The 19,793-nt window shown below is 34.4% G+C and overlaps 1 protein-coding gene across 1 annotated transcript; it reads left to right on the top strand.

Annotated features, from left to right (window-relative positions):
- The first annotated feature begins 62 nt into the window (after nucleotides 1–62).
- ATP6V1D (ATPase H+ transporting V1 subunit D) lies at nucleotides 63–13,498 on the top strand. Its single transcript, XM_031952773.1, has 10 exons — nucleotides 63–155; nucleotides 327–578; nucleotides 7,235–7,352; nucleotides 8,178–8,257; nucleotides 9,245–9,312; nucleotides 9,672–9,716; nucleotides 10,232–10,335; nucleotides 10,930–10,996; nucleotides 11,675–11,753; nucleotides 12,765–13,498. The coding sequence occupies exons 2-10, from the start codon at nucleotides 538–540 to the stop codon at nucleotides 12,904–12,906; spliced, it is 744 nt and encodes a 247-aa protein (XP_031808633.1). The 5' UTR covers nucleotides 63–155; nucleotides 327–537; the 3' UTR covers nucleotides 12,907–13,498.
- Nucleotides 13,499–19,793: the final 6,295 nt, after the last annotated feature.

Genomic DNA, 19,793 nt, shown 5'->3' with positions numbered 1-19,793 from the left:
CGTTCAGAACGGGTGTCAAAACCCGACTCCCTTTCTTGAATTAATGAACTGCTACCAAAATCTTCCCGACAGTAAGGTAGCGCTGTGGGGAAAGTCGAAGCGGAAGCAGATGTTCTCTTTTTTTTCTCTCTTCGCCCCGCCTTTTCATCGCACAGGTTGTCCTTAGTCCACTCGCCGCGGGAGGAGGGGGAGAATTAGAAGGGAAGGGTCAAAGCCTTTTGAAGTGTCTTGTTTTTGCGGTGTCCGGACTGATCACTAACATCCGGGAATATTCTCTCTTCCCCCTTTCCCCCCCCCCCCCCCCCCCCCCCCCCCATCCCCGGCAGTAGCGGACGGAAGCGGAAAGGAGTTACCCGAGGCCGTTTCCGCTTAGCCCGAGGGGGCAGGGAGGGGGAAGGGGATCAGGTGACCTTTTCCAGCTGACTGTATGAGGAGGAGAAGAAGGTGGAGGAGTGTACCCGCAGCGACTGGCGGCTTTGAATCTCGAAGTGATAGGCCTGAGGACCGAGCTCCCGCCACCGGACAGCGCTTGTCAAGATGTCTGGCAAAGACCGCATCGATATCTTCCCGTCGCGAATGTGAGTGACATTGATGAGCGAAGGGGCTTCTCGTTCTGAGCGTCCTCGCGCCCCCCCCCTCCCCCCCCAATTCCCTCAGCAGCTCTTCCCTGCTCATCTCAGTGCCGCTTTCAAGGTCCTCTCCTGGGAACCTAAGACCAAGATGCATTGCCTCTCTATACCATTCCCCTTATGTGATCCAGGGGGGGAGAAAGACGCCCCGTTCCGGGTCCCCTCTATGTAGGGACATAAAGCTTGTCCTCGGGACCACCGGCTTCCCCAAATCCGTGCCCGCCTCTCGAGGTCTTGTAAACTCAGGGAGAAGAACGATGGGTGATGGTAACCTCTTATACTTGTTTCTGTAAATCACTTAAGCTTTATTTTCATTTCTCCGATAACATTCCCATTCACTTAGCAGGCCATAAGGATGAGGTAACTTTTTCCGCCCTTTTCTGGGTCTTTTTACAGAGGGTCAAGAAAAAAAAAGGGCACGTATAGTGTATAAGGAAGGGTATAAAGTAAAAGTGTAGTGGAAGGAATTCGGGATTTGGAGTTCGAGCCCTAATTCAGCTGCTTACTGATTTTGTGGTCTTGCCTAGGTCGCTTACTCTCTGAGCCTCAATCTCCTTATATCAGGTGTCTGCTATGTGTGGGGAACGCATTGAGATTATGAAGTTGAAGACCTTCTGCTATTTTTCTGAGTTTCTTCGTTAGACATTTTTATTCCGATAAAATTATAGGCCAATCAAAAAAAAAACAAAAAACCCTGAAACTTGGAATGGGGCTTGTATTCTATTGGGGAATAGCTGCAGGTCCATAAATATGTACTAAACATAAAATGAGGTGAAACAGACAGAGAAAGTGTAAATTATTTTATTGATAGTGGGAACTTTGGAATGACTTAAACTGCAGTTTACAGTCACAGAGAGCTGTTTGGGGTGAGTGCCAGAAGGTACCTGAGTACCTACACACTTTCCCAGGTCCACACAACTAGTGTTTCATACAAGACTTCATTTCACTCATTGAATTACTACTAAACTCTTTTTTTTTTTTTTTTAATTTAATAGCCTTTTATGTACAGGATATATACATGGGTAACTTTACAGCATTAACAATTGCCAAACCTCTTGTTCCAATTTTTCACCTCTTACCCCCCCACCCCCTCCCCTAGATGGCAGGATGACCAGTAGATGTTAAATATATTAAAATATAAATTAGATACACAATAAGTATACATGACCAAAACGTTATTTTGCTGTACAAAAAGAATCAGACTCTGAAATATTGTACAATTAGCTTGTGAAGGAAATCAAAAATGCAGGTGTGCATAAATATAGGGATTGGGAATTCAATGTAATGGTTTTTAGTCATCTCCCAGAGTTCTTTTTCTGGGCATAGCTAGTTCAGTTCATTACTGCTCCATTAGAAATGATTTGGTTGATCTCGTTGCTGAGGATGGCCTGGTCCATCAGAACTGGTCATCATATAGTATTGTTGTTGAAGTATATAATGATCTCCTGGTCCTGCTCATTTCACTTAGCATCAGTTCGTGTAAGTCTCTCCAGGCCTTTCTGAAATCATCCTGTTGGTCATTTCTTACAGAACAGTAATATTCCATAATTTTCATATACCACAATTTATTCAGCCATTCTCCAACTGATGGACATCCATTCAGTTTCCAGTTTCTAGCCACTACAAAAAGGGCTGCCACAAACATTCGTGCACATACAGGTCCCTTTCCCTTCTTTATAATCTCTTTGGGATATAAGCCCAGTAGTAACACTGCTGGATCAAAGGGTATGCACAGTTTGATAACTTTTTGAGCATAGTTCCAAACTACTCTCCAAAATGGTTGGATTCGTTCACAACTCCACCAACAATGAATCAATGTCCCAGTTTTCCCACATCCCCTCCAACAATCATCATTATTTTTTCCTGTCATCTTAGCCAGTCTGACAGGTGTACTACTAAACTCTTAAGATTTATCGGGGCCAAGAGGATAGATGACTACTAGCTGGGATATCCCCTCCCCCCCAAAAAAAGCATTGAGTACAAATCTAGCCTTAGACACGCACTTAGCTCTATGACCCTATATTTAAGTTCAGTTTGCTTATCTCTTGTGGGAATAATAATAGCATCTACTTTCCAAGATTGTAGCGAGGATCCATATGAGATAATATTTGTTAAGGGTTTATCACTATTTTGGGCACATAAATAGATACTGTGTAAATGTTAGTTGTTATTATTATTTGAACCTAGGTTTTTTTCTCTGAGGTTAATTCTCTCTATATCCAAAATGCCTAGCTGCTCTTCTTTGTATATTAAAAAAATAAATACAGGCTACTTCAGGGAGAATTAGAAAAAACTTTTCCTGCTAACTTTAAAGAATCTAAGATTTTTAAGTGCCTGAGATAAGCAGGGAATGTGTTCTAGACATGGGAAATTAGCACGAACAGAAGAATGTTTTGTGTGAGGAACTGTGTAGGAAAGCCATTTTAGAATGCTTAACTGGGAACAGGTTGAAGTCAGTTTGTAAATGGCTTTAAGTTTGTTTTGGAACTATGAGAATTAACCTATTCATAAAAGCTACTAGATCTTCCACCTCTATGATATTGGCCTCTACTGCAGAGAATCCAAGCTAGAATTTGGGACAACTAGACAACTAGAACACTAAGCTTGGTGTCAGGAAGACTTGAGTTCAAATTTGGACCCACTTTATCCCGGTTTACCTCAGTTTCCTCAACTTTAAAATAATAGCAGGTGTCTCAAAGGGATATGTTGTGAGGCTCACATGAGATAATTGTAAAGCCTCTAGCTGGTGCTTGGCATATCATAAACATTATGTAGATGTTAGCTCTTATCATTATTATTTATTATCACTACTATTTTCTGGTGAGTACCCTGCTTATCCCTTTCCATACCATGGAGAAGTACTGGCTTGATTTCACAGAATATTAGTACTGAAAAGTATTGCAGAGGCTAAATAGTCGAGCTCATTTTATAGATTAGAAGACAAAAGATCAGAGTAGTGACTTGCTCAATATCATGTATTCTAAGTGAAACGGGATTCTTCATTCTGAGACAAGTGATCTTACAACTGTAATATAATTTTCTGCTTTTGGGGGGTGGGATGAGATGACATTTGATCAATACTTAAGTGCATATGAAAAAAGAAAAATAGTAATTTTGGAAAGCTTTCTTAAGCAAGTTTTAAAAGTCAGAAAATGAAGCCCCCTTAAAGGCCAGAATAATACACTGCACTTTAAAAATGTGCAGTTTTTTGTTAGAAAAAAATTACACTCTTGATCACCCTTCTCTTTGTAATTAGAACTAGATTGGATGTAGTTGTTTCTTTAGTTTCCAAGGTATCTACATTTTTAAAATTTGTAGCATGAAATGTGATTCAAAACAATTCCAATAAATTTGGGGTGGAAAATGCTATCCATGTCCAGAAAAAGAAATACGGAGACTGAATATGAGTCAAAACATAAGTATTTTCACTTTTTTGTTGTTCGTTTGCTTTTTTCTTGATCTGATGCTTCTTGTGCAATATGACAAATATGAAAATATGTTTTAAAGGATTGCACATGTTTAACCTACATCCTGGGAAGAGCAGAAGTAAGGGAAAGAAGGAGAAAAATTGGGTACACAAAGTCTTACAAAAAATGAATGTTGTATTTGGAAAAATAAAATACTATTAAGGAAAAGGAGGGGGAGGGTATTGTGGCATGAAAGTAGGCTTCTCCAGTTTTAGATTAGTTAGTGGTGTAGTTGTGGACATTTCTGCATGATGGATATGCATATGGAATTGCTGATGAGAAAAAAAACAGGGAGTAATCTGGCACATTAATTTTTCCATGGACTAGCAGCAGACATTTTGTCAGATAGTCAGATGTCTTTGATTCAACTGGAAATAAAGCCATCATCATATGAGCTGAAGGCCACAGTTAAAAGTGGGTGTAAATTGCTGTGAAATTGAGAGATTTCATTTTGAAAATCTGGGCTACTCAGAATAAAGAACCAATATACACATTTGTAATTCATTAACAAAATTGAAAGTAATGGGAAAGTTGCTGAAGTGTTACAGTCAATAGATATCTGAATTCAAATTCCATTTAAACTACTAGATAAAATGAGCAGGTCATTTTTCTGAGCCTCGATTTCTCCATCTGAAAGATAGGGAATACTTCTCTGATACCTTCCTCACAGATTTCTTATGAGATTATATATAAAAAACATACAAATAGATATAAGCCGTTCTTAATCATTGTATTGTGTTGTGAAAAAGAATCTGTTAAAATATTAAAGTCTTGTGATGCTCTTAGTATTATAAGTAAAGCATCTATGAATGATACTTAAGAGTTAGAGTGGACTTTAGGGCCACCTATTTTGCAGATAAAAATAATCATAATTAGCATTTATTGGTGCCAGTTATGTATTCAGGTACTATGTGGAGTGTTGTTTATTTTAATATCATTTTTAACAAATATCAACACATTTGATCTTCACAACAATCCTGAGAAGTTGATATTATTATTATTATCCCCTTAAAAAGTTTAATGACTTTCCAGCCATTTATTGGCAAAGTTTAGAGTTCAATCCAAAAACTCAGATCTTGTGTTATTTTCACTATACTATCCTAACCTGTACACACTTGTAAAGAAGGAATTCAGTTCAAAGTAAGGTCCTGTGCTTAAAGAGGCAGGCTGTGTTTGAAGAGAAATAATAAAAACTTAGGTGTCTTGAAATCTTTTTTAAGCTTTTGGCAAAACTATGTTTTGCTTTTAAGAAGTTCTAATAGAATTTCTTCCGAGTAACTTGACTCCTCTTGATAACTGGATAGCTATATATTGATTCAATGTACAACTACAACAATCTTATGTTTTGTACTTTTAAAATGTTGACTGGAGAAATTCCTAGAATTTGGAACTTTGGAAAGCAAAAAGTTTTCTAGTATATTTCACTTTGATCTCTCTCTTTTCTTCAGTATTTGGTGCCCATTAAGTTACAAACACTTCCGCCTTCCATTACCTCATAATTCCCCTGAAGTCAGATTTTTGTCTCTTGTAGTGCTAAAAATTGCTTTTCTTTATCTTTGCCCTTAATAACATCTGACACTAATTTCTCCTGGAATCTCTTGTCTATCTTGGTTAATAGCCTCCAGTAAACAAACTACTTTAGAATTTGGAGAAAAAAGAATTTTGCTAGACTATCTATATTAAGATATTCTTTCAACAAAGATTGTAAGGCAGCTTTGTAGTTTCTTGTATCAAAAGGTGAACTCATGTTTGGAATAGTTTTGATTGTGAATATAAACAGGGTGGTTAGTGAATTGTACACACACAGATGATTAACTCCTGCTCAGGCAAGAAATGGAACCAGTCCTGGTTGGCAGGACCTAGTGTTGAGCTAGTCCATTTTATAAAGTTGGAGATGATTATTAATTCTGTTAAAAGAAACAAACTTTAAAGACACCTTGAATTATTCTCTTTATGACATAAAGAAGTCAATCTCCTGGGTGCTTCTCACCTCTGTTTATAAGGTTCACATTTTTCTTATTTACTCAAGAACTTAGTCTGTGACATTTTCCTCTCAGTGTCATTGATTATACTGGTTACTGTTCTCATTAAAGCTAATAATGATTCCAATAGTATTTCTGTTTGTTTGTTTTTTGAAAAGCAGTAGAGGAAAAAAATTAATATATTTTGGATTTCAATATTTATGTCACATGCAGCAGCTTAGGATCATTGATTTATAAGTTAGAAGGTACCTTAGAGGTCATCTAGTTCAACTCCCTTACTTTATAAATGAGGCCATTTTATGTAGTCCCCTAACTTTACAGATGAGGAAACTGAGGCTGGAGAAGGGAAATGACTTGCTAAACAGGTATAACTTCTCACATGAAACAATTTGAGTCCTTAGGTTGTATAATTGATTACTAATCTTACATGTTAATAACTTTAATAATAAAAATTTCTCCTTTAAATGATAGCAGAATTAAAATAAATTTTGGTATTATTTTCTTTTAAATTAATATTAAGTTTTGAGGAGAAGAATGGGATGGAAAATGCCGTATAATTTTAGCTTCTTAATTAGACATCTTCATATTAAATATCTATTAGCTCTTATAATAGTATATCACATTTCTTTAGAATCTTAAAATTAAGTATATTATGTTTGATATTCAGAGTCCTAACCAAAAATCTTCAAGCATCCTGTAGAGTGATTTTAGAAATATCCTTATGCAGTTGAAAATTTTGCATAGAAAACATAATTTATTAAACAGAATGTTTTCATTTAAAGTAGGCTGGCATTAAAAAACAGACTCTTATTTACATTCTATTACAACTGCGCAGAACTAATTGCAGATGCAAGAACTCGAGTATTTTCAATTCAAATTTAGTCTTTTTCCCATTTTAAATATGGCATGCTTACAGGCTAGCTGCATAGCATTCTTAGCATCTTATTAGAAATATGGACCTATAGAATTAGAAAAGTCAATTAAACTTGCACACACAAGATGTAGAGTGTCTGCCTAGCAACCTTATTTAGATACCATGACATCAAAGTGGGCTAGGATGTAATTTTGCCAATTTATATGGGAAATGTTTGTGCCTGATCTTGTTCTCTTAAATAATATTTAAAATGTTGTTTAACTGACTTTCTACTGGAATTAGGGCACAGACCATTATGAAAGCTCGATTAAAAGGAGCACAAACAGGACGAAACCTCCTAAAGAAAAAATCTGATGCTTTGACTCTTCGATTTCGGCAGATCTTAAGGAAGATCATTGAGGTAGGATGGGTTTTGCTCTTAATCAGGAATTTGTTTTTAGAAGATTATGAGGATTCAGTATGCTTCAATTTATCTTTAATCTTCTTATTTCCTAACTTGAACATCTTACTTTTCATAAGAGTAAAGGGAAAGAACATTAAAGATGAATTTTCGCTTTTTAATTACTGGGGAATTGTTTGAGAAAAGAGTATTGAAATATCAAATTTCAAAAGCATCTGTGGAAATCATTTATCCTTATGTATTCCCATTTTCCATTCATATGGTTAAATTTGAAAATTGGTTGTTCATAAAATTCATGCTTCTACCTCATTTCAGTAAAACAGTAGGGACTGTGGATATAGAATTTAGTATACACTATCAAATATAATAGCTGTGTCAGCTATTGACAATAGCTTTTAACCTGGAGAGCTTTAATAGGAAATTACTATGATGTAAAAATGTAACAGTAAAACAATTTTTAAATTTTTTATTTTTCTCTGATAATTTTGGTGATATAAACCAAGCATCCGAAGCTAAAATGAGAATAAATATTTTGGCCCTGATGTTATTATATGACACAGAATGCATAGCATTATAGAGCACCAAGCTAGTAGCATGGCATCGTGTAGAAAAAACCAGTGACTCGATGTTAAATCAGACATTGGTTAAATTCTTTACTGTGTCACTGTGATCATTGCCAGTGTGCTACCTAAACAAATTACCAGCTCCTGGCCTCAATCTGAACTAAGTGACGACCCCTAAAGTCCCTTTTTGCTCTAATCTTATCATAAACTAAATCCTATAAGCAACTTACTTTTGTTCATGTTTGATTTGTATTTTTGACAGACCAAAATGTTGATGGGTGAAGTGATGCGAGAAGCTGCTTTCTCACTGGCTGAAGCCAAATTCACTGCTGGTGACTTTAGGTGAGATAATCTACAGAATATATTAAGTTAAAAATAAGTAGTGTGAGGCTTTCTAGAACCACAATCTGATAGTAATTTGGAGTAAACCTGGATTTTGTGAATAGGCTGGTATTCTGAAGGTAGACCTATGAGATTGTTAAGAGAGAGGCTTATGTTTGCATCCTGGCTCTGCCTTTAATTGGCTGGTGACAAGCCTGTTTTCTCATCTAGGCAATTTGGCCTAAAAAATAACTAAATTTCTTTTGGTGTTAGCATACTATCATGCTAAATAATACTCTGTAATTTAATTTTTGCAATTCAGTAAATAGCTCTAACAGGATAGCTACTCAATACTGACTTTTAGAACAGATGATATCCTGAGAATTGAATGAATAAAGTTGAATAGAAGTATAGAATGAAAAAGGGATAAGGGTTTATTATATAACAATTGTTATAAGGGATTTGGGAATTTTACTAATTCCTATTGCCTGTCTTAACAAAATTTACAGTGTTTTATTCGGATAAGATTCAGGATAGAACTATAAGGCATTTTAAAATTGGTTTCTTAATGACCAAATCTTGCGAGAAAATTTTTCTACCAAAATAATATATGTAGCATCAGAGTATATTTCATATAGATACATCTCCTACGTAAGTGAAAATATTTTAGATTCTGTGACATAATTATAGACACACAATATTAATTTTATTTCCCAAATTACTATTTGTTTTAGTTTTTGGGATGGGGGGAGAGGGGTTGTTGTTTTTTATTAAAAAATAATCTATTCTTGGAAACTCTCCCTTGGCAGAAGGAAAGATTTGGCTTCATTCTTCTGACTATTGTTAATCAGTAATTAATGTTAAGCCCCAATCTGTACTCTTCTTTCTCTCATTCACAATTTAATATAGTACAAGAATTAGAACTATAGTTCTTTAGTTTAATTTTTCTCATTAAAATATAGCAATTTTTTAAAAAAAATTTAATATCTTTTTGTTGTTGTTCTGTAGTACCACTGTTATTCAGAATGTGAACAAAGCCCAAGTGAAGATTAGAGCAAAGAAAGATAATGTCGCAGGTAAGACTTCTTATACTTTTAGAAATCTCTAAAGGCATGATAAAAATTACTCAGTTGAACTGCTTGCCAACCAGACTTTAGTTATACTCAGAACTAGATTAATTTCTACCAGCATTCAATAAAGTAAAGGAGAATGTCTCGTCTACTTTAACTGATATGGCCATTCCATTAGAAACTAGAAGAGTTTTTTACTTTTGGAAGGTGAAAGTGCTATGAATATTTATGAAAGGGGAAAATTTTAGTAGAAACTGGCTAGTTGAAACACCCACTCCCATGATTTTTGAGAAGATTCCAAGTGAAGATAATTACATTATTTTTCCTGAATTATTTTTTAAATGTTAACAAACTTATATTTATAGGTGTCACCTTGCCAGTATTTGAACATTATCAAGAAGGGGCTGACAGTAAGTAGTAAATTATTTGTCTTTTGTTGCCTGCATACTGTACAGTTGGATAATTCTGATTCTTCTAAAATAAACATAGTTATCGAGCAAATTATAGGATGGAACTCCTTGGAGATAACCATTCTATCTTTATTTTTATAATGGTTCCTGCCACAGAAAATTTTAAGTGTTATTGAGCTATCACCTTGTGTTGTAAATGTTAAGGGGAGAGAAAACTTAAATGTTTACTTCATCAAATTATAAGTACCTATTATGTAAAATATGAACAAGGTAATTTACAAAAAGCTAAGACATCAGTCCTCTTAATTTGCTGTTACATTCCTTGGAATTGAAAGAAAACCCCATTTCTCTCTTGAATACAAGCTTTTTGATTTGGTCACATTGTAGTTTGTTAAATGGCTGAATGCTGTTTCAGCCTTTTGATAGTTAAGATATTTACTCTTCTTAGGATAGTAATAAGAAGAAAAGTATTGATTTTACATTTTTTAGTAATGCTTTTTCACTCATTATTTCAGGTTATGAATTGACTGGTTTGGCCAGAGGTGGGGAACAACTGGCCAAACTGAAGAGAAATTATGCTAAAGCAGTGGAGCTGCTAGTGGAACTAGCATCCCTGCAGGTCAGTACAAATGTTAGGAAGACTAAACAAGTTCAGTTTCTAGATGTTGAATCTTGAACCAAAATACCATCAAAGATATGGTACTTTAACATTCTGAGAACCTAAGTAAATAGTAAATCTAAGATTTGCTAATTTAAGATGAAATGACTTGTCAGGTGTCCTCTCTAATATTTTTTGTTATAAAAGTATTTTACTGATATAATTTATAAGGCTTCATATGTTAAACATAGGATAGTGGCATCTAAAAGACCACAATAATTTTTTTTAATTCCAAAAAGACTTTTCTTACTAATATGTGTACATATCCCTTTACCATTATTCCTTTTAGTTATCTGTATCTTTTCTTAACATGCTTAATTGACATAGTTGAAATGATTTAATTTTAGAGGTAAATTATTCAGAGTAAAAGTGGAATAATGTTAACAATTGGATAGGACCCCAATTTCTATTAGAAATTCACACTTTAAGAACATCTCAAGAAATAGATTTGCTTCCAAAAAATTTGTTCCATCATTTGGAGATTGAGCCAGATGAGTTGATTATATTGATTTTGAGAAAAAATTTACCTATTTTTAATTTGTTTCCTTGTCTTAGACATCATTTGTTACACTGGATGAGGCCATTAAAATAACAAACAGACGGGTGAATGCCATTGAACATGGTGAGTATGAGCAGCTATAGAAGAAGTAGTTTACATAAGAAACAATATTGGAACCCATTCTATATACAGAAAGAGTTTATAAGGTGTTTTGTGTTTAGTTCTTTACAATGTGCATATCTTGATTCTCCTTACCGCACTTCCCATATTATTCTATGTTTGTGATATTTATTTTCATGATACTCACTTATATCACAGTAATATTTCATTTTTAAAAACTATTTTCAGTCAACAGGCATCAACTTTGTTTCTTAGAAAAGGTACTGCTGTAAATATTTTGGGGGAAAGCTTTTTTGTCATTGACCTTAAGATATGTGCCTAGCCATGGAATCAGTGGATATGGACACTTAAGTCACTTTGTTTTCTAGAATTAAATTTCAACTTTTCTTATTTGATTGCTTGGTCTTTACATGGCCTTTTATTTAAGGAACTCAAAGCTTTAATGTTTCTTGAATTTTCCTAGGTCTTTTCTAGGTAGGGAAAGAGCAAATATTCATATTTTCAAATGAGTGAACTGATACCCTCAAAAGAAAAGTGATTTCCATGAACCTTAGTGTTGGAATGGATTTATCTTTTTAACCTCTTTTATATGAATTATTATAACATAACACCAATATTTTATTGAGAAAACCTGTGAAGATTATGCCTTTTTATGTCTTATTATATCTTTTATTACTCTAGTGATCATTCCCCGTATTGAACGTACACTTACTTACATCATCACAGAACTGGATGAACGAGAACGTGAAGAATTTTATAGGTTTGTTGGGCTTGGCACTCAATGAATTGGGGACATTACTACTACTAACAAGATATATTTGCTACCTTTTAGCCCTTTCAGTAGAACTTTTACTTTGAAAGGTTGATGTACTTCCTTAGACATAGTCTCTTCTTGTAACCTGAATGGGTTCCTAGGAGAGGTAGGGATAGGTTTGGAACTGCAGCTCAGCCTTCATATCCTGGTTCTTGTATTTGTTGTATATATGGCCTTGAGCTAGTCATTGAACCTCTCTTAGCCCAATTGGAAAATTAGGTAGTTGAAAAAAAAAAAAAAAAGACCTCTGGGGGCCTTTACAGCCTTAAAACCTATGGTTTTGTCATTGGTAAAAGGTGAAAATGCTTTCTCACAAGTAACTATGTCACTTTAAATCACTGAAATGAAGGGGATGTTGTTATCATCTGTATTCTGGGAAAAGTACTATGTGTTACAGGGAATAGGAAGGGAAGATAAGATACTTAAAGCAATTCTTGAACAATACAGTACATATAATGAAATGTCAGTTCTGTAGGAAATTTGAGAAGAGGAAGACAGGGACTGCTGGAGCAGTCAAGGAAGCTTTGTTGACGGAGGAGAGGCTTTGAGAATGCCAAGAACTTTTCTTTGACAATGTAGATGTTTTTGTAGTGGATCGTTGCCATTATTGGATGCTTTTAGAACTATAATATTTAGGGCAAATATTCTTAACCATGAACTTAGATGGAAGAAAATATACATTTTTACTTCAGTGTATTTACTAAATTTACTTTGTTGTGTTTATTTTAAAATTTTATGAGGAGTCCATTGGTTTCTCCATGTTGCTAAAGGGGTTTTAACACACAAAAAAAGACTAGACTTATATGATCTAATTAAAATAGTATTCTAGAATTATTTCAGTATGTGTTTATCATTCTTGTTAGAAAATGAGGGGAAGGGAGTAGTAGAAAGCAGGTTGTTGGCAGCAATAATGTTTGGTGTTGAATAGCTTCTAGAAAAATTCTTCTTACTCTCCAGGTTAAAGAAAATACAGGAAAAGAAGAAGGTTCTCAAAGAGAAAACAGAAAAAGAATTGGAGTTACGGAAAGCAGCTGGAGAAGTGTTGGAGCCTGCTAATCTGTTGGCTGAAGAGAAAGATGAAGATCTTCTGTTTGAATAGCCCTTTGTGATTCTATTGTCTTCTTTGAGACCTTGGTCTTGTAGTTTTCTTATAATACATGGCATCCAGGTTCTTTTTGTAATGGGGCTATTTGTTATAGCCCAAGAATTCCACTAGTTGATATTAAGTTATTGGGATTATTTGGAGAGATCATGATTATATCAGTCATTTGTAGGACTTATCACTACTTTAGTGGTAATTGATTGGCCCAGGAACCTGTAGAACTAGGACCTATTGATATTTTTCCCCTTCTTGGTCTATATATGTAAGCAGAGTTGTGGTGTTTAATGCTCTAATCATATTTGAAAAACATTCCTTTGAAAATAGCAGTGATTCATAGTGATATGTAGCCTGACTCCTACATACACAGCCATTGTTTTGTTCTACTTTCAACCTCTGCTTTTGTCACCATGGTGCTTCAATTTAGTATCATGTGAATAGCATCACATATTTTTTCTTGCATGGCTAGTCTCAGTCCTATGGAAGAAGACTTTCCCCTCCATTATGGAAGAAATTCTGCCAATTCCTGTGTAACTATAGTATAAGCAGAGTAAAAAAAAAAAAATTAAAAATGACTTGTTTTATTTGCTGTTATTCTGATGCATTGTTCCACTTGGAATATGGCATAATTGTGTTAACCAAAGCCTACCTCTTAAAAAGTGTTTTATTGATGACCTATATTTTTATGCCAACTGTTTTGGATATATATGTAATCCTTGATTTCTCCTTAAATCTTCTCTTATAACAAAAATAATTAACTAACTAATACAGCAACTCTTTCTGATAGTATATGGCCCAGTATGAAGCAATAGTCTTCTACCTCTAAGAGGAAAGTATTTCATCATTTTAAGGATCTGTTATATGGGATAAAAATTGATCATTACAGTTGATTTTAGGTCATCTATCTTTTCATTGTTATGATTGTTTTGTTTTATTCTGCATCACGTAATTTAAGTTGTCGTATTCCTCAGAATTTGTCTTGTCTGTCATTTCTTAGAATCATAGAGTTGGAAGGGACCTAAGAGGCTATCTAGTTCAATTCTCTTCTTTTATACATGAGAAAATTGAGGTACAGAGAGACTGGTAAGTAGTGGAGCTAAGGTTTGAACACAGATCCTGTGACTCTAAGCTAAGCATTTTCCCCACTGTCCCATGTGATAATTCTGTTACATTTATATACCATTTCTTTTTTTTTTTTTTTTTTTTTTTTTTTTTTTTTTGGCATGGATCAAAGACCTGTGATTTTATGGGTGTAAGGAAACTGTGTATAGAAACTTCCTTTAATAGTACAGACCTGCAGTTTGAGTTTGAAAAGGACCTAAGAGTACTTAGGTTAAATGACCTTCCTAGGTTTACACAAAAAATTAACTTTTAACGATTTCCATCTTGAAAAGAAAGAAAAAGAAAGGGGATCTGAGTTGAAAACTCTCATGTACTCTATTCCATATTTCTTATTTATGAGACTATCTGTTTGAAGTAAAAGGTATAGGTGCCATTCAGTTCTTCACCTTAGCAAAGTGTAATTTGTTTCTCCTTGAATACTAAACAGCAAATTAAGAGGGTTTCAGAGCAATTTCTTCCTCCTTTCCTTATTTATTGAAAGTGACATTCCTTTCTTTGGAGAATTAAAGATAATGCCTCAGTATTTGTAAGAAATATTTGACTGAACTCTCCGCAAGATGGCAGAATGAATGGAAGCAGAATAGTCTAGCCATCTTAAAACTACTCCTAATAAGGATTTCTCAGCGTGGAAAAATGAGTAAGCATAAGAAATAGACAAAGATACTTAAAACAAACCCAGAAGAAAAGAATTTTCATCATCTATAAGTAAAGCCTTAAAGAAAATCACAGACTTCCACAGGCACTACTGGAATTCTGGAAGAATTTTTAAATGATAATATGCATTTAGCATCTTAGAGGAAAGTAATTGGAAAAAAGTTTAGGATAGAAGTTGCAACAGAATCCTTGAAAATTAGATTGGAACAAAGAGAAATGATTCTAAGAGATGACAAGAAATACAAGAACAATTAAAAGATAGGAGGGAAAAATCAGAAATGTAAGGTATCTTGCCAAAAATAGCTGACCTAAAAAACAAGTGGTAAAGAATCATCAGACTACAAATTTTAATGATTAAAAGTCTAGATACTATATTTCAAGAAATCGTGGATAAAAAAAAATAAAAAGTATCCACTGCAAGAAACCCTAAAATGAAAATTCCTAGTTCTCTGAAATCAAGACCTTCCAGGTAAAAAGTTGGGGAAGCACTTTTAAATTTTGCAAAACAACTTTACTTTTGAAATTCTTTGATTTTACAAACCTCCTATTTCTCCTTATAACCCCCTGCTACTCTTATAGATTAAGAAATGGAGGCAAATAGAAATTAAGGACTTGCCCAGAGCAACTAGTAAGAGACCAAATTTGAACTCTTGCTTGTTCCAGATTTAGTACTGAACTACAAGCAGCCAGAAAAAAAAATTAGTTCAGATATCCAAAAACCACAGGATCAAATTCAAGAGTTCCACTGTAAAGGACAGGAGAACTTGTAATTTGGTATTCTAAAAGATGAAAGATTAATGCTTAAAACCAAGAATAACTCATCTGATGAATCACAATTTTACAGGAAGAAAAACAAAAGATAATTTCAAAGTATTCTTGATGAAGAAACCAAAGCTAGATGAAAGTAGTCACAAATCAAGAATATAAAGGGAAATACATTCAAGCAATTGGAAGGGATTTTATGAAATATATACACCAAGAAAGGGAAAAGAAAGAAATGTTCCTTTAGAACCTTAACATTTTCATCATTAACAAGAAGTAAATAAGGCTATAGGCATGGGTGCAATATATTTAGATGGTCCAAAGGAACAAAATAAAAAAAGGAAAGTGGAAGGAGGAGTTAGAATTTACTAATATGGGTAAGGAATGGAAGAGGAAGTGGATTACATATGAATCTCACCTATCAGAACTGGTCAAAAAGAGAATTGAAAACAGTTGTATGTAAAAGCAGTGTCAGACTCTGAACATAGACTGGATAAAGCAAGAGTGGCAGGAACAGACTACATTATATCATGTAGTATTTAGAGCATACTCCCCTCAACATCCTAATATTGTAAAGAATGAGAAAATTATAAAACGATAAGGGACTATGGCATAAAAAAAATAAAAACATTTAACATAATTAAGGCAATAACAGTTTTCTTCAAAAAGGGTTTTTGAAGATTAAAAATTAATTAGTTCTAATCCCAGGAATTTGGGGGCCATGGAATATAATCATTGTCATGAAAAAAAAATATATCAAAATTTTTGGGATGCAGTCCGAGCAGAACTGAAGGGAAAAATCTTAATTGTCTAAACTTTTTCACCAACATTAAAAGGCAAGAACAGTAAACTAGTCATGTATCTAAAAAAAAAAAAAAAAACCCAACAAATTTTAAACTTTAAAAAAACAAAATAGAAATTCTGAAAAGCAAAGGAGAGAGTTTAAAAATTGAAAGCAGAATAACACATTACAAGATAAAATATTTGGTAATCAATCATGTAATTTCAATTTTTCTAAGATGTGTTTGCTCTGTCAGCCTGTGGTTTTTCTGACTTGTTATACTCTATGCTCATGACACACATGAAACCTCAGTTGAAACCAACTGACTTACATGAAACTTAAAACTTTAAGCCTCAATGGTGCTACAAGATATCCTTCTCTACCCAGTTAACACATTTACATAAAAAGAAAGAATATCCATTTAACTATTGCATGTTAGTAACTTTATCAGCAATTCATAGATACACCATGTTGAGTTTGACTTCAAAAGTTTTTTTTCCCGTCTTGCCCTATTTAGGATTGTACCATTTTGCTTGGTCTTGATACTTTTCCCTCCTAGCTGTATTTACCATAGCCCATTGGATTGTATCAAGCCCTTTCTTGTGGCTTTCTAGCTGGTATGACACTGTATCCTGAATCTGCAGCATATTCTGGAGTGTGGCAGGCTCTTAACTTTCTCAGATTGATTTTTTCAATCCTATTGGCAGAATGTGGAATTCGGCAACTACTTTTAAGCTCAATATTGCAATTGTAAATGATAGTTTACTTTTTCAATGAAACAGGATAGTAATTTTTATTTTTTGCATTTTTTTGGAGAGTGTGTTTTCAAAATAGTCATCCTACTGTAGAGCCAGAATGGGTATTTCCCCAGTAATGGGTAATTTCACTTTTTACAGAGAATAGATTAGTTTATCCTTACCTTGACTTTTTTGAATTGTCATTCCTAAATCCAGTGAGAAAACATTCACCTAATTGTTAGGTTAATTGGAATGTCATTTTTAGATTTGATGAGATGACAGTTTATCACTGAGAATACTAAACATATGTTTTCAAAATGGACTCACAGTTAAAATGTTTTTGAATAACAGATATTCTACAATTAGGATGTGAAATACCAAAACTTAAGCAGAAATTAAGTGCATTTTATTTGAATAAGAAAAACAAAAGTAATACAAAAAAGAACATTATCATGTGTCTATCAGAACATCATAGAGGATTCAAAATATGTAACAAATTTACCAGGTCAAGAAAGAGTATATATATGTATGTGTATGTATGTGTGTGTGTGTGTGTGTGTGTGTATAATATGTAATGTAGAAGAAATTATATTCATAAGTATCCATTTTTTTTACTTCTTTAAAAATTGTTCTTTGGTTGTCTGCTGGACCTTATTTACTTTAACCTTTTTTTTCCCCTTTCATCCCCTCCACCACTCCCAAGCAAGCTAGTTAAGATAGCAAATATACAAATGTAGATATATACATGCACACCTCCCCCCCCCCCCATACACACGTCTTTCTTCTTTAAATTCTGCTCCATAACTTGCCTTTTTATTAACCTCTCCCCACCCAAGAATGCCTCCCTTATCTATTTTCCCCACCCTTTGCTTCTCTCTCCATCCAAATCTCCCCTCCCTTATTTCTTTATAGATTTTTGAGGGTGCTGTATCCTTCATGGGATAAAAGTAATGTTGCCTATTGAACCCATTCCCGATGTGGGTAGGTTTTCAGAACTATAAGCCCTCCTCCTCACCCTTCAATGCCTCATATTGGCTGTTATATGTTAAATTTTCTATTAAATTCTGGTTTTGTTGATAGAAGTCCTGAAAATCTGCAAGTTTGTTGAATGTCCTTTTTTCTCATTTAAAAATAAGTTTGCTGGATTTTTGGCTGCAGGCCTCGAATTGTTGGTAAATATGATTCCAGGACCTACTGGCTTTTATTGTACTTGCTGATAGGACTTCTGCAATTCAAATTATAGCTCCAGCCATATTAGAATTATTTTTTTCTTGTTTCTTGCAAATTTTTCTCTTTGATCTGGGGGTAGTGGGTGGTGGTGGTGGTGGTGGCAATTTCAAAATTTTAATATTCCTGTTTTCCACAACGGATCTCTTTGAGGTAGTGATCAGTGGGTTTTTTTTCTATTTCTGTTTTTTCCTCATGTTTTATTACTCCAGGACAATTTTCTTGTATTATTTCCTTGTATTATTTTGTCAAGATTTTCTTTTTGGTCACAACTTTCAGGCAGTCCAATTGTTTTTTGTTTTTTTTTTTTAATTTATTTATTTTTTATTTTTTTTTTTCAGGCAGTCCAATTCTTATATTTTCTCTTTCTGATCAGTTCTCCAGATGTCATTTTTTTCTTATGTCTCACATTCTGTTCTATTTTCTCATTCTTTATCATGTTATTTCTTGGTCTCTCATAGTTTCACTGGCTCAATTCTCATTTTCAAAATTCTATCTCCCTTTTTAATTGGTTAAATTTTTTTCATAATCTTTCTTGGATGATTTTTCTTTTTAGTTTCTCCTTGGTGTCTCTTGTTTGATTTTTAAATCATTTTTTGAGTTCTATAAATTCTCTTTGGGCAGGGCCATTTCATCTTATTCTTTGAGGTAGTAGTGTGTCCTCCTCTGAAGATGAACCCGTCTTCCCTGTTCCCATAATATGTTTCAGTGGTAGAATTCTTTGCAGGTTCATTGCTTTTTTTTTTTTTTTTTTTTTTAAACTCTAAACACATCTCACAGCTCTTCCCTCTGAATAAGTCTGGGAAGTGAAAGTCTATGGTTCCCGCCAAGGGCTCCAGCCACGTGCTCGAGGGTCCCTACTTGATGTTTCTGCTGAGCTACCCCTAAGTAAGGTGTTTGCACTTCAGATAGGTGAATCCCTAGTCCAGGATCAGCTCTTGGGTTGTATCAGGAAGAGCCCTGTTCTGCTCCAAGATTTTTCATCAGTCTCTGTTCGACCTGAGGCACAAATTTATTCTATTTGTGGGGGAAATCAGGAGAGCTTGATTTTACCAACTTATTCTACTATCTTCCCAGAACTTCTCCACCCTATTATTTACTCATATCCTCCGAGGTTGTTTTTTCAGTTTTCATCCTTGACATTCCTAGCATCTGCCACTATTAACCATAAATTTCTAGGTATATGTACTCCATGATTAACGTGTGCAGGTTCTTTCAAATTTCCCTAGACTCTTTATTTTTATAATAATCCCTCGGGGTTCTCCAGTTACTGCTCATCATGATACTTTGTTAGATAATGAACAATGTTCTAACCCAAATCAGGAATAGCTTTTGGATCTGTGTTCTATCTTGGCAGTTTGAATTGTCCCCATGAGTTAATTTTTCTGTAAAAATATTGTGCGAAATATATACTGATATCCTGAATTCTAGTTCCACATCACCAACTGCTATTGGACATCTCCAAATAGGTGTCTCAGATTCAATGTGTCTAAAAGGAACATGTCATTGTCCCTGACCCTCCTCTAAATTTCTCCTTCCAGTCACCCAAGTTACCTCTTTCTATCTTTCCCCACCAAATCAGTTGCCATGTTTTTGTTTACACC

The sequence above is a fragment of the Sarcophilus harrisii genome, chromosome 2 (assembly GCF_902635505.1).
Source record: "Sarcophilus harrisii chromosome 2, mSarHar1.11, whole genome shotgun sequence".
Classification (NCBI taxonomy): Eukaryota; Metazoa; Chordata; class Mammalia; order Dasyuromorphia; family Dasyuridae; genus Sarcophilus; species Sarcophilus harrisii.
This window is presented reverse-complemented; position numbering and strand designations above follow the sequence as displayed.

Coding starts and splice junctions, on each gene's coding strand:
- ATP6V1D (XM_031952773.1), top strand. CDS start 538: ATGTCTGGCAAAGACCGCATCGATATCTTCCCGTCGCGAAT. Junction 579..7,234: donor GATATCTTCCCGTCGCGAAT/GTGAGTGACATT, acceptor TACTGGAATTAG/GGCACAGACCATTATGAAAG. Junction 9,717..10,231: donor TTATCAAGAAGGGGCTGACA/GTAAGTAGTAAA, acceptor TCATTATTTCAG/GTTATGAATTGACTGGTTTG.